The 23,720-nt window shown below is 39.7% G+C and overlaps 1 protein-coding gene and 1 long non-coding RNA gene across 4 annotated transcripts; one reads left to right on the top strand and one right to left on the bottom strand.

Annotated features, from left to right (window-relative positions):
• Positions 1-1,366: 1,366 nt before the first annotated feature.
• LOC113586733 (dehydrogenase/reductase SDR family member on chromosome X-like) lies at positions 1,367-23,281 on the top strand. 3 transcript variants are annotated; one of them, XM_027025077.2, is made up of 7 exons: positions 1,367-1,476; positions 2,598-2,705; positions 5,467-5,535; positions 13,321-13,422; positions 14,525-14,732; positions 18,424-18,631; positions 22,413-23,281. In XM_027025077.2, exons 1-7 carry the CDS (start codon positions 1,377-1,379, stop codon positions 22,656-22,658), a joined length of 1,041 nt encoding a protein of 346 aa, XP_026880878.2. In that variant the 5' UTR covers positions 1,367-1,376; the 3' UTR covers positions 22,659-23,281. The 3 variants fall into 3 exon arrangements, with proteins under 3 accessions (XP_026880878.2, XP_026880877.2, XP_026880880.2); XM_027025076.2 differs by having other exon boundaries at positions 18,424-18,646; XM_027025079.2 differs by lacking the exon at positions 13,321-13,422 and having other exon boundaries at positions 18,424-18,646.
• On the bottom strand, positions 18,571-21,727 carry LOC113586734. The gene is made up of 3 exons (XR_003411648.2): positions 21,645-21,727; positions 20,949-21,059; positions 18,571-18,639 (listed from the first exon to the last, which is right to left on the bottom strand). It is a non-coding gene; the product is annotated as an uncharacterized LOC113586734 (long non-coding RNA).
• Positions 23,282-23,720: the final 439 nt, after the last annotated feature.

Here is a 23,720-nt window from a genome sequence, read left to right as displayed (position 1 = left end):
TATCACCTTTCCTAAGGGAGAAGAGTGTCATGGGAAGTAACTAGAAAGGTTGTTACGCTTTTCTTATTTGTTGTCAGGCATATCTTTCAAATTCTGGTAGTGCGTCTAAATATATTCACTGTGGGGGTCCTGAAAGAAAAAGAAGTGCTGTTGTTGTGGCTCTGTTTCTTTTCTGCATGCTGAAACATTAGCATCGTCAGCCTTGAAAGCAGGAATTAATATGCAGACACAAAATGTTTCATGGGGCACTAGATTAATTTGATAATAACTTGAACTCCATTTACTGTGGATAAAAAGCACTCAGGGAATGGCACCTAATGAAATACAACTAATCAGAATGTTTGTGCTGATGCATGCAATGAGCTAAAGGGGGGTACACCTGATTGCTGAGCACACCTTGATCAGAATTCTTCTCTTATTATGGTCTTGAATCTGTGGTGTTGGGACAAGTTTGATAATACCTGCACAATGTATCAAAAGGTGTCAGAATTCCATTAAATGCTCATCTACACAGTGTCCTCAGTATGAGAAAAACCTGTTAAAACATTTATATTAAAAAAATTATGGTTGGGGTTCCTTTTGAATCACAACTCCTGTGCGTAGTCCAGACCAAAAAGCACAGGTGGGCAGTCAGGCTGGAGTGATGTGAGGTTTTTAGAATGTAGCAAGGTAATGTAATGTAATGTGAGGCTGGTAAGGTGTGAGGTTAGTATGGCGTATGCATGGAGTGATGTGAGGTTCTTATGATGTGATGATGGTATGATGTAAATCCCGCATGGGACAGGAAGTGTCCCTTTGCTTCTTGGACATAATGTCCTGATGTGGAAGCAGAAAAAAACCCCTCAAACTGAAGTTATTCACTCTCATTTACTTCAGAATGGTTTCATGGTAAAAGAGCCCTGCCATCGTTTCACTTGTGCACTTGGCTAATAATCAGGCCGATTCTGGTAAAATATTTATTTACCGGTTACAAAACTCAAAAAGCAACATTTTGTTACACGTAAATTTAATCAGTAAATAATAGACTACACCTATAATAGACCTATAGGGCAATGAAATATGGAAAGACTAAGTAGGATGTTTTTAAGCACTTCTTTGTTCTGCAGTACTAAATGTCTTGGAGTAGCATGAGTTTTAAAAATCTAAATAGTTCACATCTTTATTTTGTGTCGAAAAATACGTCCCAATCCATTATTTCTTTCTCAGACTTTGTGCATAACTTAGTCTCCTTGTAAGGGAGCAGTGCTTTTGGAGCCAAGCTTTCGGCGAAAGAAACGGGGGGAAGTGAAACACGGCAGCGCGCGCGCGCGGACCTGAGAGAAGGGCGCGCGGCCGCGCGGTACCGGAGGCTCGCGCAGCTGCTAGTCGAAGCGGACATGTCGGTACTGGCGCGCGTCCTCCCCGTCTTAAAGCTCTACCTTACCGCCGTGAAGGTCCTGTTTTATCAGCTCCTCCACAAACCGTTCGCTGTTCCAGGTCAGCCTGCGGCGTTTGAGCAGCTTTAATGTTAAAATGTAAAATTAAAATGTTAGTCGCGCTGTGACGAACAGCGGTGCTTTGCGTTTCATGCTAGCTGCTAGCCTGCGTTGTTCCCACTTGCCAGTGAATGTCCTCTAGGTCCGTTAGTCTGCGTAGGATAAAACTTCTAATCAACGTGGCTACCTTACGTGAAGCACGTTTAATGCCTAAATTGTCACAGTCAAAACAATTACAGCCACACACACACACACAGGTAGAAAATGCTACGGTTTCATTTCACCGCTTAGCACAGGCCATGATAAGTGTTCGCTAACTACCTAATACTTCCACTCACGTATGGAACACTGACTTAAAATAAACAGGTCGTAAGCGTTTTATTGGCAGAATGTGGCACACGATTACTCAAATATAAGTTTTTAAAATAATCTTTAGCTATATCATTCTGTTAACATACTTCTGAATCGTGTCTGCCCCATATAACACAACTAATGACACTGGGTACCTGTCAGATATAACAGATTCAGTGAACTTTTGTTCAAATGGGAAGGAGGTCGGACTAGCTTACTGCCTTTTCTTTACGTGAATGTCGCCTCCAAAGCTCTGTGAAGATAAGCTGTGACCAGCTATCAGGGCTGCTGCTCGACGTGTGCTCCCTGTACAGAAACACGCTAATCCTGAATCTGTGCATCAACCTAGGAATATTAACACATTTATGGATCCCTGCAGTTTGTACTGGATTTAGTCATTGAACACTGGCCTATAGCTCAAACCTCAACCAGACTTCACTAGAACTATCACCTATAATCACATAGTGCAAGTCCAGCTGGACACATACAACATTAACACGTACTGTTAGTAATAAGGTGTACTACTGATGAGTTCATGGAAAGTAGGGTTGCTATGTGGATTAATTTGATTTAACTGAATATTCATGAAATTATTTCTGAAGCTTCCTTCTTCCAACCTCCAAAAAATGTTTTATCCTGGAATAAAAGTACTGTTATCTTTGGTGTGGTTTTGTATGGAAACAGACACAAGTCAGCTTGCAGCAATGTGCTCTTCTGAATTAGATGACAGATGAAAGAGCAACATGTTGAGTTTCCCCATCTCTCTTACAGCTCTGCCTAAACAGCACGGGAAGGTTGCCATAGTGACAGGGGGAGCCAGGGGCCTGGGATATGCGATAGTGAGGCAGCTGGCTGGTCTGGGGATGCATGTTATCATAGGTAGAGTAACACTCAGTGCATACACACACACTCATGTTTCATGACGTTCACATTCGGTTATTCCTGACCTTTCTGCTCTTGTAAAATGATAAAGATGAGAGTGTTATGTAGCTCACCCTGGGGGTCTATTGGCCTCTCTCTTCACTGCACACCGAGCAAGAACGAGCTTGTACAGACAACAGTGAAGATCGAGCAACATTATTTGAAGAGTTTTTTAAATGTTTGGATCTGGTACATGCTGCATGATCTGCAAGAGGGCGAGAACTGGCAGTGCACACATACAAGAACGCTAGTGCATGCAGGCAGGCTAATGAATATTGAGAGACAGGATAAGAAATTAAGTGCAGAGCTTGTTCTAACAAGGTAAAAACCATGGCCAACAGAATTTTCAGGTAATTAGTAAATATTCTTCTATAGTGGGAGGCCAGTGTGAGAATTCAAGTCTTCTTTGTTAGTGAGCTTTCTCTCACCACTATAATTTCATGGCTGCTGTGTAGAACTTATTTGTGTTTTGTAAAGTGGAACATGCATAGAAAACTGGCTCTCTTTATTATAGCTTCCAGGCATTCTCAGAACATAAGCGCTTAACACCTGTAAACAGGCCTGCCATACTAATACATTAAACTTGATCTTAGACAGGTTATACAGACTAAAACATGCACATTATGTTTAGTATTTAGCTAAAGGCATTGGCCCTAAACCTTAGATAGAGTTTTATCCATTACGTCTAAAAGTAATCATAATTGACAGTGTGCTGTAGTCCAAGACTAAATCTGTCCTTATAATACCACCTTGTGATAGGAGAAAGAGGGTATGAAGTGTATGCAGATTAGTGATGGACAAATATCTTACAGCTGTAGTTGGGCTGGGTATGCCTGTTCCCAGTGGTGAATTCAGCAAGTTTTCCCTCAGTCTGTAAAGTCTTAACAGTGGCTGCCTTCACCATAATGAGACTGCTTTGATGCTGGAAAAAACACATTTAGATACCATTCCTGTGATTAAAAGGCAGTTTCTGATTGCACAACCTATTTCATTATATTATTAAGTTGATCAGGGTATATTGCTGAGAGAACATTATATTTAGAAATGGCCCAAAAAGTTCAAAGTTCTTAACATTCCTGTCAGTCAAACGCAAGTCCCACCCATGAACATTCTAATTAGTTGCGTGTGATATTGACACTGCGTTACCTTAGAGTCCCTAGTTTATATCCAGGCATTGTAGTGAAACTATCCTGACGGGGTGGTGTTTTATATTCTTTATTTTTTTCTGCCAAAAACAAAAATGCTTCTGACAGATAAGTGAGCTGGAGCTGTTAATAAAAGTCTGTCCAGTGAACAGTAAAAACACAAGAACCTGTGAACCTAAAAATCTCTAAAATAAGTCTGCTTTTTTCTTCTTCTTTTTTTGTACATATTGCTGTTTTGCATTATTGATACTGTAAAGGTCACTTTATTATTGTGGCTATTAAAAGGCTTTAATAATCACCAACTGCACAGCATGAAGTTGTGTGTGTGTGGTGTTTGGGTGTGTAAGGAAGTTAATGAAATGTTGCAATAAAACACTGCTAGTGATAATGAAGTTTATTATTTTGAGATATGCATCAAGTGTCTACTGATGCACACAGCAGAGCACTGTTATCATTTGGGTAATGAACTCTCACAGGGGTATTTCACAGGGTGTAAAGCAGAGTTTGTAACAACATTTATAATGACATGCACTTTATTGCCTGGTAGTAAATTAGATCATCAGTACAGATGTGTCAGCAACGGAGCCATCTGCCCCTCTGTTTACATCCTGCTCACAAGGGTCTGTGTTGGGCTGCTGAACTACCAAGAACAAGGGCAGTCATGGGAATAAGTGCCCTCAGTTCCAAAACATGCACCTAAAAATGAGTTCAGGTTTTTGCATTCTGTGTTGGGTATTTGGATATATCCAAAGAGTGCAAAACATATACACCCAATTTATGGTCTGTATTTGTTCAGATAGATTTCTATAGGTAGTAAAATGCAATGAATTGTGATATTAAATGGTTTGTATTGGTGCTGTTTGGAATTTCTTTAAAGGTTTATTTGTATAGTGCTTTTTAAAAGAGGCATACAAAACAGAAATAAGGAATTGTAATAAAATGTGATTAAATTGTGCTATGTGTTTTATTGTTGAGGTTTTATAATATTTGTAATATGTTCCAGTGTGACGTGTATTTGAATATTTTGTCACTTTCATGTAAAGTACTGTATGACCAGAAAAATTATGTATGTTCTTTATCCTGATTTTGTCTTCCTCCTCATTTGTAAGTTATTTAATAGGATTTGTTAATTAGGTTATGTATTTAATTCCCAGAAGCCAAAAATAATACTAGGCAAATTACTGCCTTTGGGTGTTGATGCTCTGAGACTAAAATAGTTTTTCCCTCCCAGACATAGTCTACTTTGGTTTGATCTTTTCCACATACTGTGGATTTACTATTACATAAATGCTCAAATTGATGACAAACACTATGGTAAATCAAGATAGTGTTTTTTTATGAGACTGAACATTTGTTGAAGTATTTCAGTTCAATATTTCATTCATAGTTTATTGAAACTTGATTGTTTAGAGAGAGATTTTAACAGTTAATTAAGGTTGAGTGCATTTTGAGCTGCTCAGGTGGATTTTCATCATTAAAGCAATATTATAACATACAGGTTGTGCTTCATTTTGGAATTTTAGCAACATGCTTTTATTATTGCAGTAACCCATAATACTCACTCTCTCCACCAGCATCACATGACAAAAAGCAGGGTCTGGCTGCTGTGAAGAGTATTCGGGAGGAGCAAAGCAGAGCTCTAGGTGAGGTTTTTTTTTTTTTTTTTTTTCCTCTATCTCTGCACATGTTTACCACTCTGCACACATCCCATGGTGAAGACCAGTGATGGTGTATGAACAGAGGAGTGCATATTATTCAGCTGCTCCACTCACAGAAGGGGTGCCTGAAGGTGCTAGAGACAAGAGATTTAACACCTTCATGTGTCGAATGGAATCCCTCCCTGTTTCATCTCTCCCTCCCTGTGTGATCTTGTCTCAGTTGTAGCGGCTGAGGAGCTTTTGGGTTTGTAGTTTCTTGGCAGAGATAATTGAGGTTTGTTTGCAAAGACACATGCTATGCTTTGCACTGCAAAGCAGTACACCTGTCCACCATCTCTGAAACTACTGCTTGAGCTACATTTGGGGAAAAACAGCTGTTACCAATATCTTATCAGTGGATGCATGAAAAATAGATGATGCGTAACATTCCAGAAAGAACATTCAGGGGTTTCTTCACCACAAAGGAACTGTAGAGGGACATAAACTCACAGTGCTCCTGATTTTCTTAAAGGCTCATTTATGTTGAGATGTATGGTTTCCTGCCTCTCGGCATTGGTATTTAGTGGTATTACTTGTATTTTATGGCAGAATCTAGTGCTCATTATTCTTGAGGAGTGTCATAGTGTCATTTAAGATTGCCTGTCCTCAGAAAGAGTGTCTCCAGGACAGTGATGTCAGGAGCATACTAATCCACATCAGCCACAGGTTGAGGGAACATAGTGGAGTGTTAAACAAATTAGACATCCCCAGGAGGGTTACATGAAATCATAGCAGGAGTTATAGGCAGTCATTGCTGCAGAAGAAAAAGCATGGTTACACTGGTTTGAGCATGTCTGCCATGAGTCTGTCCACCATTAGCCTGTCTGATAAGAACCTCAGATTATAGACATGCAAATTAAACCTGTTAATAGATAAGGAACACATGGTAACTCAGCAGACAATATTTGGAGTCCTCTATTTCTTAGATGTAATTGTAGTTTGTAAAACATGACTGAAGACAGAGGATCAGAAACATTCACATCATGCCTCTGTTCTTTGTGCAATAAGCTTTTAACCCTCTGATGCCAAGAAATACTACAATCAATTAGGTGTGCACTTAATTACATCTCACTGTCTGTGTTGCATCTTAAGCAGCTGTAATAATGATTAATGTCTGTTTCTCAGCAATTACCATGAATAAATCTTTTTTGCATCATATATCAAATACTCATATATATTCATATAAAATATATACTAAAAACGTTATCTTCCAAAGGAAGATGACTATACACTTAAAGGTTTTAACAAACAAAGTGGCATTATTATTAAGACAGTTGATAAGAGTGGAGTTGTTGTCATTTGGAGAAAAGACCTTTACAAGAAGGAAACAATCAGTTTTCTGATTGTTTTCTGATACCAGCTTTTAGAGGCGGTACAGCTCTGACATCACTCCACAGTTACAGACTGACATTCAGTTCACTATCAGTCATGAAATTTGAGTAGGATGCCTCCCCGAGTCTGCACAGAATCTTATTGTAGATGATACTCGCTGTAGCCATTTTTGTCTTCTCCATAAAATTCATAAGGAAAACAATCCTGGACATCCTGCTGTATCTTCTTATTCTTGCCTGACAGAAATTATATCCCAGTTTCTCAAAGACATTTTTCAACCAATGGTTCAGTCTTTACCAAAATATGTTAAAAACTTTTCAGGTCTTCTACCGTCTTTGAATGCCTGAAAGAACAAATGATTCCTGCCAACTCTACTTTTTTCAATGGGCATTAAGGGGTATACAGTTATCCCTAATGAAGATGTTTTGATGTTTGAGCTTTACAGCATTTTCTTGATATAAGACCAGAGAAAAACCCTCCCACAGGTATTCTCTTAAGACTGTCATTGTTAACTCCAACACCTTTGACTCCAAGTACTATTCACAAATAAGGAGTTAGTATGTGTACTAAAAGGGGACCATCCTTTTTTTGAACAATATATCCTTAGTATTTATGAGATACATCGGTGATATTTTTGGTATTGCTACATTTTACTTTTTATTTCTGTTGATTCCTTCTCCAAGTTGCAACCAGCTCTGGAATATACATGGGCTATAGCATGAGGAAAACATTTTTAGATGTTTCAGTTATGTCTGGAAATTATGGTTTAAATGCCACCCACATTCTACCTACATTCTCGTTCAAACCTATGGACTCTGATTCTTATTTGCAATAAATCTCATCACAATCCGAGACCTGCAAAAACTCCTCAAAATCTCTAACTCACAGCTATTAAGTGCATTTACAGTGACAGTGAAAATTATGGAAGTATGGAAATGTGTGAATATTATCATAGCTGAGTTTTATCTTATACTTCTGCAAATTAGACTCTCTTGCTCTCGCTCTCTCTCTCTCTCTCTCTCTCTCTCTCTTTTGCTATATATATATATATATATATATATATATATATATATATATATATATATATATATATATATATATAAACTTTTTCAAATAAAAAACTGCACAGCTGTCCAAAATGGCCTGTTTCTCTGTTAACCCTATACACTTTGCAATTTTGAATTAATATGTACACTCACTGGCCACTTTATTACGTACACCTGTTCAGGTGCTTGTTAAAACAAATATGTAATCAGCCAAGCACATGGCAGCAACTCAGTGCATTTAGGCATGTGAACATGTTCAAGACAACCTGCTGAAGTTCAAACCAAGAATCAGAATGGGGAAGGAAGGTGATTTAAGTGACTTTGAACATGGCATGGTTGTGGGTCCTAGACAAGCTAGTCTGAGTATTTCAGAAACTGCTGATCTACTGGGATTTTCTCGTACAACCATTTCTAGTGTTTACAGTGAATGGTCTAAAAAAGAAAATATCCAGGGAGTGGCAGTTCTCCTTGCAAAAATGCCTTTTTGGTTCTGCATAGTATCTTAGGTGTTCTCATCATCTGAAGTTCCAGGAGTTTATATTAGAAAACGCTGATGTTAAAATCATAACGTTCATTCCATGCGGTTCTAAAGTTCTGAGAGTACAGATAAGTTCTTTTTCTTTGAGTTTATTAACTTAATTACTGCCATAGTAACAACTCTGTAGTACACTAAAACAACCAGGTCTTTCTTCAGCTGTGCAAGCATAGTGCATCTCTGAATAATAGTACCCCTTCATTGTTCTTTTACTGGTATGATTAGTGCCTGTGTCCATTAGTCCTGCCTTTTTCAACCACATGTCTTAGCAGCTCATTGGTTTTCAGGGGTGTTTTATGTTTCATCCCTGAGAGTGGACTTTATGCTTTGAAGCCCCTTTTCACCACTTTCGACTAGTGTACGTCATTTGGATGCTGAATCTGGGGTGAAGTGTGAGGTCTCGATGTTAACAGCTTCACAAAAGATAGATATGTAGATAGTTTCCTGAGAAACCATTTGGCTTAGCTGCCAAATAGAGTTCACTTTTGATTATGCTTAATATTTAATAATGAGCATGAGTAATGCTTGTAAAAAGGAAAAAAAAAAGGTGAGTAATTCCCTTTTACCATTTACCTATTAAGTGAATGCCTGCCCTGTGGAACAGGGCATCTTAAATCTCCTCAAACAAACAGCAGGACTCTGCCTCTCTTCAGGCCCTATTACAGCAAGGGGAAACATTAAATATATGAAGCATTTCTCTTAAAGGTGAGATTGCTGTTGCGTACAGTCCCATAATGAATTCGAAGTTCCCTGAAGAACTTTGTAGGGATGGCCACTCCCAGCTGCTGATGGATCGAGGAAATGGGTGATGCCTGCTGCCCCACCTTTATCAACCAATGTTGATGCAATTTGTATGTACGTTTTTTTTTTAAACCTAGTACAGTTGTGCAGGTTTATCTGTTTATTCCATGAAGTTATTGGATTGAAGAAAATCCTTGACCATCAGTTTAAAGATGTTATGAGTAATTTTTCAAATACAACCGTGTGTGTGAAGAGACACCAAGTAAAAAAAAAAAAATGTTTACTTTATGCTGATAGGTCTGTTTTATTAGGGTGAGAGTGCATTAACTGCTCCTAGACCCCCCCCCCCCCCCCACAGCCCCCCTGTCTCTCAAACTGTCCCCCCCCTCTCAGTGGGTGGCCATCAGGCCTCCTGATTGGCCAGAGGAACAGCAGGGATTGCCCACTCCTGCTGTTTGCGAGCAAAGCAGTCTGCTGCTAATTATAGTACTGAACCTAACTGCAAGTGTGTGAGATAAACTCTAAGTGACCTGCAGACGTTCATTGTACTGAAGACCTAAAGGTATACAGACTAGGGATACAACGATACATTGCCCCAACAGTTGCTATTAGGAAGATTAAATGAAAAGTGTTTAGTTTCTGTGGTCTTCCTCTCAACATTTAGACTGTGAACATGTATGACAACAAGACAAATTGTTTGTAAAAATGAACAAAAATGGCTTTGTTCTGGGTTTAATACGATTCAGTTTTCACTGTAAAAATCTGTGAAGCCAGAAGGTACCTGCCTTTTTCTGGAACTGTGTGAAACCTGTCTGAACAAGTGGAACATCCATCATGACTTTAGATATCAGCTTAAAAGAACTATGTAGAAGAATTAAAAAGGTTGGCATGTAAGGCAAAAGTGTTGAGGATGAACAACTGGGATAGCCATTTCGGCAGGGTTTCTCCATGTCACAGGCTACAGTGTGTAAGGTTGGGATTTACATAAGTAAACGGCAAGACATTTTTACTGTCAGAGGTAGCATACCTGAGGTCCTACATAAATCAGGAAGTTTATAACCATCACAATGAGCGGTGTGATAGGCAGCGTCCACAGGCTTCAGCATCAGTGCAGCCAGCCTCAGGAAAAATATATCAACTGAAGTCACAAGTGCTCATGATAAACTGCTTCAAATAACTCATGAGGTTGCTCACACTGCCACAGATGCACAGAGCCAAAAACAGTGGGACAAAGAATAAAGAATTCTCAGAATTTTGTGACACTTGTGTCAGGCACAGTCACACAAGTGCTCAGCATGGGGCCACTCATTGCCCTCCCAAACAAGCATATAGTGTGAGGTTTCCAGTTAGCTGTGGCCAGGTTGCTCCTCATTATCTATGATAGCAGAGCTGGGTGCCAGGGCACAGGTTGCAGCAGTGTCATAAACTGACCGGTGGTGGAGAGCTGGATGACAGCCAGCACAAACAGTACTGCAGATTTAATATATTTCGCAGCTACGCTGTGTTTTTAATTAATCAAATATTTAGAATAAAGTGGGTGGTGAACGTAATGCTTTAACTGTGAATCACTTGTGCATTGATATGGTAAAGGAGATACTGATATCATCTAGTACAAAGAAATATGGCAACTCCTCCCTAATTTAGCAACTGTAGTCAACTCCCACCTAGAGCACTCACAGCTGTGTATTTTTTCATAGAAAAAAGCTGATGTATGTGTGCTTTATGAGTGTATTCTCATCTCAGAGTCATTCGCTTTCCTGAGGGTGCTGGAGTGGAGTGCAGTGATTGGCCTGAGGGGCGTGCAGCTAAACTGCTGACCCGATTATCTGTCTCATTCTTCTCACCTTCGTCAGATTTCTGATGGACGCCCAGCATGACTGGCTTCGCCTTTATCCCTGTCTGAGCACCACATGTCAGATCTAGCAGAAATTGAAATGAACACTGTCTGTGAATGCAACATGTCCAGCTCTGTATGCTACCATGGTGCAGACAGCCCTTTTGAGTTTTTGGATTTTTTTTTGTTTATGCTTAATGCTAATATTTTGTTCTACTGGATTAAAATGTTAGTTAAATTATGATGTGTATCAGGACTTTACAACCATAGAGTTTGTCCTGAAGAGTGTCCCTATACTCGTACATTTTCTGGCAGGGACCTGCTGTATTGAGAAGTTGTTTGAATTTAAACATTAAGGCAGAATTTGAGAAACATCTGCAAAAATGGATGAACACTCCTGTTATTTTAGTGAAAAGTCTTTTTGATTATAAAGGTAATTATTAACTATCAGAACATTTGTCAATAAGCTGTACCTAGAGCAGAACCGCTCCTGCATAAAAAAGGATTCTCAACCTTCTCAGGCCTTAATCTTATTATTGCAGCTCATAAAACCCCCAGGCTGTTGTTTCAAGGAAGTAGAAAATTAGAACTTGTCAACATCTAGGAATGCCTGGCTCTGTAGCACATAAAGAGTCATCAGTATTCTGGCCATTGTGTCACATGTGGGGTTTGGCTGTATAGCAGATTAGAGGCACGTACTCTGTTCTTTCCACTAGCACTGAATGTAGCACAAGTGGTGTCATGGGTTATTATGAATGTTATTTTGCCTTTATTTTCCTTACTCTCCATGTGATTTTCTCTTTCTCTGTCTTTCTTTGTGTGTGTGTGTGTTTAGTTTTGAAACACTATACCTGTTGTTTGAAGGTGAACAGCAAATATTGTGATAACAATTAAATGATATATTTTTCAACCCTACATATAGTAGCTTCATTCCCAGCTGGGACTCTTCTCCAGGTTGGCTGTGATGGAGTGTAAATGAGGTTAGCTCTCTCCCCGAGGCTTTGGGAGACAAGGTGGGAGCTGCATCATGGCCTTATTATTTCCACTTTTCTACCAGTTACTCATGAGCATCAGATAACACAAAAACAGTTGTATATTATGTCAAATAGAGGGAGGCTTTTTCTTCTGTCTTGCCTTTCCACCTCAGCTGGTGTGGATGTGTGTGTGTGTGTGTTTGTGTGTATTGGGGCAAGCCTGGTTGTTATTTGTTGGGTGGCTTGTCCCAAAATAAAGGCACACTTAAGTGGAATGGTAGTGTCTGGCCAGAGCTGTATCTGGAGATAGCAGTCTGTCCTGTGGTTCCTATGCACATGACTGAAGGCTGAAGTAATTTTACAGAGTCCTTAAACAGCTCAGACCTTAAGTGCAGAAATTTGTGGGTGATTTTTGACTTTCCACATGGGGAAATTGGTGCGGCATGGAAGAGTGGAGCCAGTCCTACAAAAGACCAAAAGATTAAAGAGGCATTTGGATAATTGTGGGGAAAATGGATGTCACTTCCACATACTAACCTTTTTGGTCTTTAAGTTGTGTTTGCTGCCCTTTGGGAGAAATTAGTCATCTATACTCAAACCTATAAAATGAGCAGCAACAGCAGTGTCCACAGGCAGAGAGGTTTAGACCCTTCTCCAGTCCTCAATACAACCCCATGCTTTAGAGACACTAGCTTGAGCACCTGATTGTGACCTAAGCACGAGAGTGTTCATGGTTAATTTAGATTTGCTGCAGCCACTTTTCCTGAACAGTTGTCCTTCCGAGGAGGTTTCTTAGGGCTGTCAGGCAGCGAACACTGCCATTGCCCTGCCTTTGATCAAAAACAAGTGGTTAAGGAAGGAGGCTGAAGAAGTCTTCTTTAGTTTTAACATGCTTAAAAGCAGGTTGGGTGGCTCTAGGCCAGCTGGCTGCTACCAAGGACATTTTAATTAATTTACATTCCTACATACCTGATAATGATAAGCTGGCTAATCAACTGCTATTAAGGGGAAAGCATGTGCATATGGACCTGTTCCTCTCCTATAGCTAAGGTGCGCTTTGTAGTCTCCTTAGGTCTCTCTCTTTCTCCACCCCCCCACCTCTCGGGTTAGTGATGTGACATTAATGATATTAATTAATGAACATATTAATGAATTAAAATGGAATGATGTCTAAGGCTTGATAAAACATTGCACTCTTATAGAAATAAATCCAGGAACCTTAATTTTTCTTTTTGCTCATTGTGTGTGTCTCTGTATGTTTTGTTCCAGTGGACTTTGAGTTTGTTGACCTGGCCTCCCTGAGTTCTGTGCGACAGTTTGTGTGCAGGTTTCAGGCCCAGGGACTCCCACTTCATGTGCTCATCAACAATGGTGCGTTCTGTCTCCTGCCTGAAACTCTGGTCTTTTTGTCTATTACAATGAGATTCTGTTCTAGTGACCTGTTACCTAATTAATGTATATATTATCAATTATTATCATATGGGTCAGTAATCAGGAGGTGGTATTGGTAAAATTCCAGGATGCTATTTTTAGATTCCCTTGTGATTATAATCAAGTAAAATTACAAACCTATGTTTGTCATCCATCACAAGATCTTGATCAAGATGGCACATAGTTATTAGAAATAACATTTCTATCCAGATTTTCTTCACTCATCAATTCTGAATAGTATGCAGTTCACAATTAATAATGAGCCAAAAAGGCTATATAGATTAGTTGATGAACAGCTCTTTGTGAACAGAAATGTGAGTTCTATTTCTGTGGATGGAGAGCTAGGTGTGTGTGCTTAGGAAATGATCTGGCCTAACACTGCAATGCAGGAAAACACTGTCACTTCCACTGAACCAAAGGTGAGCATATTATTCATTCCTGAAAATATTTCAGAACATCTTAATAGGTTTTTAGGTGGACATTTATGAATTGGATCAGAAGCCTTCAACTGTACTCCTGGATATCTCTTTTCCCTTTTACCTCTAACCAAATCTATGACACCTCATCCAGCTAATCAAGGATCCTACAGAGACAAAGGTTAGATGGGTCAGTCATAATGGACTGGTGTGAGAACTAAACTCTGCAAGATGGTAAATATGCAGGATCATGGGTGGTGACTGCTGAACTAAATAGACTGTTCTTAGTAGTATTATTAGCATATTAGTACTATGGTGTTCTCTCTAGGAGATGCAAAAGACATAACACTGTGCAGTTTAGTAGTGTTTCTGCTTTGACACAACTTATTAACTCACTATCAAGTTTTTGGGGAGTGGTACATAGCAGGGGAGACCCTAAAGTGTGCACTGTTGTCACTCTGCTCCAGGAAGGCATGGCAGAAGAATAAGAGAACAAGAGAAAGCTCTTACCCTGCCATGTGCTTGAGAGGAGGCATCTCTGTACTGTTCATTTGTTGCTTGTTCAGGTCTCCTAATGGAAATTTGTCACAAAAGGCACATAGTAACACTTCAGTGATCTGTCTCAGCGGCCGTCATGCTGGTCCCCGAAGGCAAGACAGATGACGGTTTTGAGCTGCACTTTGCTACCAACTACCTGGGGCACTTTCTGCTGACCCGCTTCCTCCTGGACACCCTGGTGCATTCTGGGAAGGACGAGGCGTGTTCTAGAATCATCAGCATCTCCTCCTCAGCACACTACACAGCCGACAAAGACTTCTTGTTCTCCAGAAGCATGTGAGTTTGGAAACCTTGAAAATAACTAATACTATACACTTGGATATGGCTTTGGGAATGGACTAAATGCTATGGGAAATGTTTTTCTCTGTTATGCTTATGTAGGTATGTGTCTCTCAGATGATGATTTCCTTGAGCATTATGTTATTGAAACCTCCAGCTTATACATATTGAAGCATTCACCCTCATTGTAACTCTGTTCCATCCACCAAAGCTATCTATGTGAATACAAAATACTCCCACTAGAAGATATGGCTACTACCAGGCCCTCTCACTAAGATATATCTACAACCTGGCACTCCTGCTCTCACTCCATGGGTTTTATTCAAGCCAAGAATCATAATTTCTGAGCAGCAAAAGCCCAGTGGCTCTGTTTTGTGTGAAACCCCTGGTTCCTCCTGGTGGGCACTGCAGGAACAGGGACAATACATGAGTGTAAATGCACACAAACGTTACAAGTTAAAAGTCTGATTGTGTAACTGGCACAAACAGTACATCTCAAAACAAAAGTGTAAACATCAGCACAGTCCTTAGAGTATATACATAAACTCATAGGGCCTCAAACTATTGTGCCTTTATGTTTGACTTGCTACAAAATGTTTAAGAGTAGCTTATAAGCCCGAAGAAATGATTCAAATATTTGACAGAGGTACTCATATTATTCACTGATAATCAATTAGTACTTTTATTCAGAGTCCACACAGTAAACAACTGAACCCAGTCTATCAGGAGGGTGGATGGCCGTGGTGAAGTCATGACAATACACAGGACCTTCAGGAGAGGTGGAACATGCAGATGGGTCAGTGAGGTACAGATGGAGGGTCCACGATGGTCAGGCTGATCTGAGGAGCAGACAAGCAGGAATTCTCCTTCAGGGGTCAAGCTTGCATCAGCATCACAAGAGACAAGAGTGACACTTGTACAGCTTGATAGAGAAAAGCAACACAGATTTGTTTAGTTCTATTTGGCATACACAAGACAATTATATTATAGATTAAAAGAATGTAACAGTCTCCAGCAGCTAGCTTTGACAGCTTAGATAAAAGGGGAGAGCCAGAATGTAGCACAGGCATGAGGGCTCCCTGAGACACCAGCACCCCTCTGCTCCGCCGTCAACAAACCTGTGTGAACTGATGAGTTGAATCATGCCGCTTTGATCATTAGTTCGGTAATTAACTCAAGCTTTGACTGGTGTTGTTTTCATACATGGAAAACACTAATCCTTGCAATGCTGAGACGACTTCAGGGCTGGATTTTACATAGAGGTGGATCATATTACAGCAGCATAGGTAGACATAAGCAGCAGTGCTGAATAAAAATCATCTGAAGCCCATTCGTTAAAGGCCCTGCACAGTTTATTTTTTAAAATCTGCAAAAATCTGTGCAAAATAAATATTTCCGCATAGAATGTTATGTTAATGTTAATGCTGGAATTTGGATCACATCAACGCAGCTTTACTTATCTGAACCAGAAGAGCTTAAAGGCTGTTAGGGATATTGATCAACTGCAGAATTGTGCTGGGTTTAAATAGAGTAATCAAAGTCTTTGGTTAAATTAGAGAATGTCACGGTTCATGTTTTACGGACGTATGCAGAGTGGTATCACCTGGCATTTTGTCATAACACCAGATCCCAATACAGACTACAGTACCCAGCAGCCTGTTCATCACTCAGTCAACGACGCAACCAATCGGAGGCGTGAAATTCAGATCTATTTTGCCAGAGTATTTAACTCACCTGTATGTCTTGATAACAAGTGTATTTAAGAATGTTTCAGCCTCACAGTCTTGGCGTAGCATTGTCGACAGTTTATCTTAAAGCATACCAAGCGTTCTTTTTGGATCGCCTTTCAGAGTATTGTAGCTTGTTCTTGTTCTTATTTGTTTTTTGTTTTTTTGTCTTTTTGCCTACCCCTTTCAGAATTTCTGCCTGTTTTTTTTTTTTTTTTTGTCATTGTTCTTTTGGTTTCGGACTTGGACTGGCTATTTCTATACGTTTTGGATTGCCCCTTTATGTACCTTGGATTATTCCTCTATCCCTGTACAATTAATAAATCGCCTCCTTTTTCATGTCCGCAAGCGTCTGGTTTTGCCAGACCCTTTACACGTTTCTTACATATTGATCGTGTTTACATTAGTAAGCTAGCTAGCTTTATATTGCTGGTTAACCAGGTCTAGCTAACAGGCTTTGACTATACACTACAGCTAAAGGTGCTAAATGTGGGAGAGTCAATGACTATTGGCAATTTCCAAAATATCAGTGTATCCTATCATATAACGTTATAAAAATACATTTGTAACTGTGCTAAATTACCTAAAATTAGCTGTTAGCCTGCACATTATATTCTCATTGCTTGCTATATTATTGAATGTATACATTATACATTGTTAAATATATGATTTAATATTAGTGTCAAATGAAAACAATGTTTATAAATAAAACTTATCTTTAAGTCCCGCTTATCCACATTGCCTCCAGTATAGTGGTGATCTGGAGAAAACAGTAGAAAGCAAGGCACTGTTTCCGTTCATCAGTAGAGTCTTACATTAACCGCCCACGGAGTGACAGCACCTGCTGGAGTAACAGGGACAGTTCCGGAAGAGTCGCTGAGGCCCTATGACCTCTGACCTAAAATGTCTGAGCTGTGGTACAGAAACAGCTCGATAGAGAAGAGGTCGCAGGAGGCTACAGAAGCTGGATGACCTCTCACACAACCCTGAGTGGGTCTAGGCAGGGTTAAATGCTTCTGCTTCCCCCACGAGTCTTCTGTTAGCCTTCATATCTATGTTTGCATTTGACTCACCTAATATGAGATTTTGTCCTCGTGTCTGAGGAAATCCCCAGGGGAATTGATTGAAATGGTTGCTGCTGTGTCCCTGTGTTTGCTAATGGAGCTGTGCAGGCAGAATTGTTCCAGCTTTGTTTAAACAACGAAAACTTGCCATTAGATGCATCTGGTGATTTGAAACCTAACGGAACCAATCTGTGAAGAATGATTTCTCAGAGGTGCAGCATGCATTTGCATAAGAGATCAGGCTCCTTTCCTCACTATGCAGCAGTTATATTTTTCTGGAAAGATTCACCCCCCACCACACCCTCCGACACGCACACTTTCATCTCTCTCGATTTTTTTTTTGTCTGTCCTGAGATGAGGTTCTGAGAGGCCCATTAGGAGGTGGTGGCGGGGTGAGCAGACAGCGAGAGAAGAGCACATCTCATGTCAACTTAAGAGCGAGAGATGGGTAGAGTGAAAAAGATGAGTATAGTGAAGGCTCAGTAGCTCCACCATTCTCTAGCCGAGTAATTGCTCATCATTGGTTGTCCTTTTTAAGTTACATTCAAAGGGTGAAACATCTTAAGACATACATCAAAATTCTCGGTCAGAGCTTAAAACAATTTTGTAGAAACTGGATATGATGACATTGTTCTAATTAAGAATATTTTATATTTGGTCTGTTTGAACTGAACTGATTTAATATATTTTTACCTGGTTCTGCAGGAACTGTGTTGATTCAGTTGGTTTTGTGATTTCCATTTTGAATTTGCCAAGCGTATAATTTCAGGATTACTATCGCACCCCATACTTTCTGATTCATTACCCACCCTCCTAAACATCTGCGTAGATTCATCCATTGAAACAACAAAAAAAAAAATCTTACTTTCTGATATTTACTTTTTCTGTTGTTTGAAGGCAGCACTACAGTGCCCATGGGGCCTACGCCCACAGTAAGCTGGCCCAGGTGCTGTTCACCTACCGCCTCCAGCAGGAGCTGCAGTCCAGTGGCTGCGCTGTGACAGCCAGTGCCGTTGACCCAGGCGTGGTGGACACCCATCTGTACCGCAACCTAAGCACCCCAGCCAGACTGGCCCAAAGACTCATCGCCCACCTACTCTTCAGGGTAGGATCCTGGAGGGTATGCAGTAGTGTGCTCTTGAATGTTTTGCAGGGAATGTACCTAGATTTAATCAAAAAATCCAAAACTAATTGAAAATTTATCATGCTGCATGCAGTTATCTCCTTAGTTATCTCTCCAAAACTCAGATGCTCCTTAGTCTGGAAGATCTATGATATCCAGATATATATACCATAAAATGCCTAATATATGTACTATAAGACACCTCATATATGTACTATAAGATATCTAATGTGTGAGGTGCATGATTACATTAATAGCAGTCATCTACCATGCAATGTCTTTTTGAGGTGACTTTAACAGAGAAATCTTGAGGAAGATGGTAGAGATCCCATTTAAACCATTCTAAATCACTCCAAAATGTGTACCTTTATTTCTAAAGCATCCTTTCCACGGTAGCTCAGAAGTGGATCTGACAATCTCTTTGTTATTTTGTCTGGATATTTTATTATATTTTGAAGGGTATTTTATCAGTCATCTATTGAGATGTGAGGTGTACATGCATCACATACAGTACTGTGCAAAAGTCTTAGGCCACCATTAGATTTGTTTTAACAATGTTATAATGAACATATTTAATTATTTCTCAGTCTTTTTATTAATATACAAACAGTAAATACAGGAAATATGTACATAAAATAAAAAATAGCAATTTTCAGAACAAAATGGGTTCTACAGGGAAAAGTCAGTATTTAGTGTGACCTCCCTTGGCATCAAGCACATCTTGATGTCATGCAGCCCGTTTCCCAAGTGCACTGCATTCTGTTCGTCACGCAGAGGAAAAACCAACCAATCAAAAACAGTTCACAAGATCATCATAATCTGACTATTAGCTAGACTTGGGAAGACCTTCAAGTTTTCTGAAGTCATCTTCTGGTACCATTCCATTCAGGTTCCATTCCAGTTGGGTTTAAGAGAGCCAGGTTTCTGTTATTGCTCAAGTTTAAAAAGAAGTCACACTGAGTACTTGCCACTGTAGCTGGTTTTTTTTTTTTTTGGGGGGGGGGGGGGGGGGGGGGGGTTTCAGATTTTTTTAAATACTGCATACACATGTCCTCTATTCCTCTAAAAAATTATATATGGTAATTATACCATTGCTACATCAAATCTTTTGTTGGCCCCAGACTTTTGCAAAGTTCATTACTGACCACTCCCACATCAAAGCATTTTTTCCCACATCAAAGTATCCAGCATTTTTTCCCCACAAACAGTGACAATGGAGGAATATTTTGGTTTGTTTGATTTTGTTTTGCTTTGGTGTGGGGTGTTTTTTGTTTTTACATCTGCAGGAATACGTATTGCTGTGATGGTTTTATTTCTCAAGTGGCAAGATTTAGTACCAAACAGAGCTGATTTACAATGGCGTGTGCTTTAGACGATCAGTTTTTCGGTCAGTTCCCTTAACAAATGCCCTTCAGGAGGCTTTTAACCTGCAAACGTGACAAACATGGAAATTTATTCCAAGCCGCTAGTGTATGCAATGTCTCTGATGTTGAATTTTATTTATTACAGTCTGTCTACAGACTGTCTCGGGAATATTGCTATAGTCATTAGATATTGGGTAAGAGATACAGTTCAAATGTGAGGTGCAGTGAACTGGCTTGATTTGTACTTGATTCCACCGCTAGCTTGCCATCAGTGCTATGCAGTGGGTAGCTTGGGGCGTTACTGCTGAATTGCCTTCGTTTCTGGGTGACAGGCCAATGAGCTCGCCCTGCAACACCACCACCTGCTCCATTCAACCCGTCATAGCACTGCAGAACACAAGGGGGCCCAGGATGCTCCATACCCGAACAGAAGGCGTGTGGTGCTCAGTCAGTGGGGGGCTTATTTGCATTTTTGGCTCTTTCAACACTCTGATGTTTATTATGGGCCTTATTATCTTAATTGGCTTGTGTTTTGGGTAATAACTCCAAGACAATAAAGGTGATGTTAGGACAAGGGCGTCTCAAGTTTTCGTAACACTGTCTTCATTTCTTCCATGGCAATCTAGGATAGTCTGATGGTTGATGAGACTGATTTTAAAACTGTATCTATCTGTGATAGAACAAGCATATCAGTAGAGGCAGTGTTTCGAGAATGAGTAGAATTTACATGTTTTTGCAAGCTGCTGACACTAATGTTTAACAACTCTTGACGAGTTTTATGTGTAAGTGCGTAGTAGCAAAGGTTAACTGGAGAACAAATACAAAGACTCTAAGACTGTCTATGCAACAGAGTAATGTCCATCCATCAATGGTGTCTATTGGCATTTCTGCCTATGAGAAAGAGTGTGTGATATAAGGCTGTTGGCCCAACTTACCATCAGCATTTAACCCCCTTTAGTCACACATAATGGTGTGATCTGGTTATCCTTTAGCCAGGATTTCCAGGTATCACATGACAAAAAGATCCATAGCTGTGGGATCAGTAACTGTTTGGAGAAGAAAATGACAAGACAGTCATTCTTTACCAGTTTGTTAACCACAGAGCAGTGTGATCAGATTGAATTTATCGACTTTGTTTTTCTGTTGCTCCTCTCATTGTAAAAGTTTCAATCCTATGCCATATACTTAACTGGGAACTTGTGTCCCCATCTTAGCCATAGCAGTCAACAAAATATTAAACAATGAAATTAAAACTGTAGCTGAACAAAGTAAATTTATGATAGTTAATGATTACATAGTCCTTTTCATCACTCAGGAAGGTCTGATCTATCAAAATAAGTGTCTAAACATTCCTGTTTTGCATTTTAGCCCAAAGTAACCTACTGCAAAAGAAGCATAGGCATGAGGAAGCGTTTTTAAAGGAGGTTTTCATACCATTAAAATGATATATTATTGCCTCCCTGGTCAAGTGATTAATTTGGACTAGGGATAGAGTTAGCTTTTTGATAATCCTGCACAGGTTATGGGTATCCTCCTTAGTAAACATCAAAGATCTTTGGCAGCTTGTAATAGGAAAAGTGACATTACATGTCAAATATATCAAGCAGTTTTCTTACATCAAAGGACCTTACCTTTAATGAAGTACAGGTTTGTGTTCTGGACTAGATATTGATTTTTTATTTCTTTAATTTTTATTTATTTATTTATATTTCTCTCTCTCTACTTATTCTGCTCCTTATTGTTTATATTATTGCTATTGTAGTGACCGTTGTCAGCCAGAGGAGGATGCCCCCCTCTGAGTCTTGCTTCCTCTCCAGGTTTCTTCCTCGTGCTCTTAGGGAGTTTTTCCTCGCCACTGTCACCCTTGGCTTGTTTACTGGGGGCTTGGACTCTGTAATGTTTCGTAACAGACTCGGACATTTGTAAAGTTGCTGTGTGACAGCTGTTGTAAAAAGCGCTATGTAAATAACTTTGACCGAAAAAAAAAAATTTCTTTCCAATTCACTTCAAACTTATGCGTCAGATATCTTAATATTTTAATATATGTTAATATTAAGTTATTTGAGGCAATTATAAAATTCTTCAGATTTTTAGATATTGGGACAGTGAACTCAAAATCTTACCATACAAATGTTGCAAGGTGAGTCAGTTGTCAGTTATATTCTCTTAGAATATATACTTAGAAATGTAGCTGTGTAATCAGAAAGCATTTGTTTGTACATATTGTTTCTAAAGATCATCTAAACATACAACCTTGCTTTGTTTGTTGAAGTTACGTAATGTTAATGTAATGTCAAATGCAAATATATTCCAATTATGAATGAGTTTTTCTGTCCTTTTCAAACAAACATTCGAACAAAGTACGCCATCGTTTGACTTTAAAAATGGTGTCTCCCCAGAGCCCTGCCCAGGCTGCAGCCACAGCCGTCTACGCCGCTGCATCTCCTGAGCTGGAGGGAGTCGGGGGGTGCTACCTGTACGAGGGCAAGCGCGTGTCCTCCTCTGCACTCTCCTACGATGTGGAGCTGCAGGCCCAGCTGTGGAGAAGGTCCTGCAGCCTTCTAGGCCTTGCGGACTCCCTCTACGTGTACCAGGCTAAAAGGGGCGGGGGCGGGGGCGGAGCTTACACCAATCTCTCTTTGTAGAAACACATAGATTTTTCAGTACATGAAGAGTGATGGTCTGTTTGTGAATATGATCAAAGCCCTGGTTTTTGGTTGGTTGTTGTTGTTTTTTTCCTGCATAAGTCTGTTCAGTTTTCTTCAGTTCTCTCTCAGCAGTATTTTTTGTGTTGACAATCTCTTCATACCGAAAGACTGTGCTTGGCTGCAATATAAGAATAAGTAAATTTAGGAAAGAAATCTGTCACGGTTTTATTGTAATCGTGTGTTTTTAAGAAGTGCTTAATGTATGAGAGTCTGAGAGATTCCCTCCCGTGTTCTGTGCGTAGGCGTGTGCGAGCACACGCAAATGTGTGTGTATGTGCATCCCCTTGATCTTCCAGAAGGAAAAAAGCACTTTGCCTGTACAGTTGCCGCACCTGTATGGGCTTTTCGTGTTGTCCCGTCTCATTTTGATGGGTTTCCTGGCATCTGTGTGGCGTGTTGTCGTCGTGACATCGACCTGTAAATGGCACAGCTGCTGTTTATGTTGTCTGTTGTGCATTATAAGTGTTTGCAGGTGTTTTTAATGAGATTGTGTACTTCAGTCAGATGGGTGATTTGCTATTATTACTGTGTAGCTTCAGATAAAAGAAAGTTTTGTATCAGTATCTCTGACATTATTTAACATTTACAGACAAGGAAGCGACTGGGTGTTAGACTTAATCAATCAAGCTTGTTTGTGTGTGTGTGTGTGTGTGTGTGTGTGTGTAAAATAAACACTTTGCTTGCACAGTAGATATGTCCGAAACATACTGTTACTGTTACTGTTATTCACACATTTCTATGCTTTTTTTGTTGAAGTCTTCATTCTTCCTGCAAATGTGTTTGTCTGAGTGTGTGTTTTTTTATTTATTTTCCTTTTTTGGAAGAAGAAGATTCTAGGTGAGAAACTGCAGTGTACAGTGTAAGAGATGTAGAGATATTATAGTAAAGTGCTTGCTCAGCTGATGAAGGACCTCTGTCCAAATTGTTCTGTTTCTTTTGAAACTACCTGTTTTAATTATTGAGTTCATTCTTGGTACATAGTTTTGACTACTGCCATAA

This window comes from Electrophorus electricus, chromosome 25 (genome assembly GCF_013358815.1).
Source record: "Electrophorus electricus isolate fEleEle1 chromosome 25, fEleEle1.pri, whole genome shotgun sequence".
Lineage (NCBI taxonomy): Eukaryota > Metazoa > Chordata > Actinopteri > Gymnotiformes > Gymnotidae > Electrophorus > Electrophorus electricus.
Note: the sequence above shows the minus strand (reverse complement) of the source record. Positions and strands in the feature narration are given on the sequence as shown.

What these genes read in the sequence shown, in the direction of transcription:
- LOC113586733 (XM_027025076.2), top strand. Translation starts at nt 1,377, where the DNA reads ATGTCGGTACTGGCGCGCGTCCTCCCCGTCTTAAAGCTCTACCTTACC. An exon ending in GGGGATGCATGTTATCATAG is followed by an intron (nt 2,706 to 5,466) that starts GTAGAGTAACAC and finishes TCTCTCCACCAG; the next exon opens with CATCACATGACAAAAAGCAG. An exon ending in TCATGTGCTCATCAACAATG is followed by an intron (nt 13,423 to 14,524) that starts GTGCGTTCTGTC and finishes GATCTGTCTCAG; the next exon opens with CGGCCGTCATGCTGGTCCCC.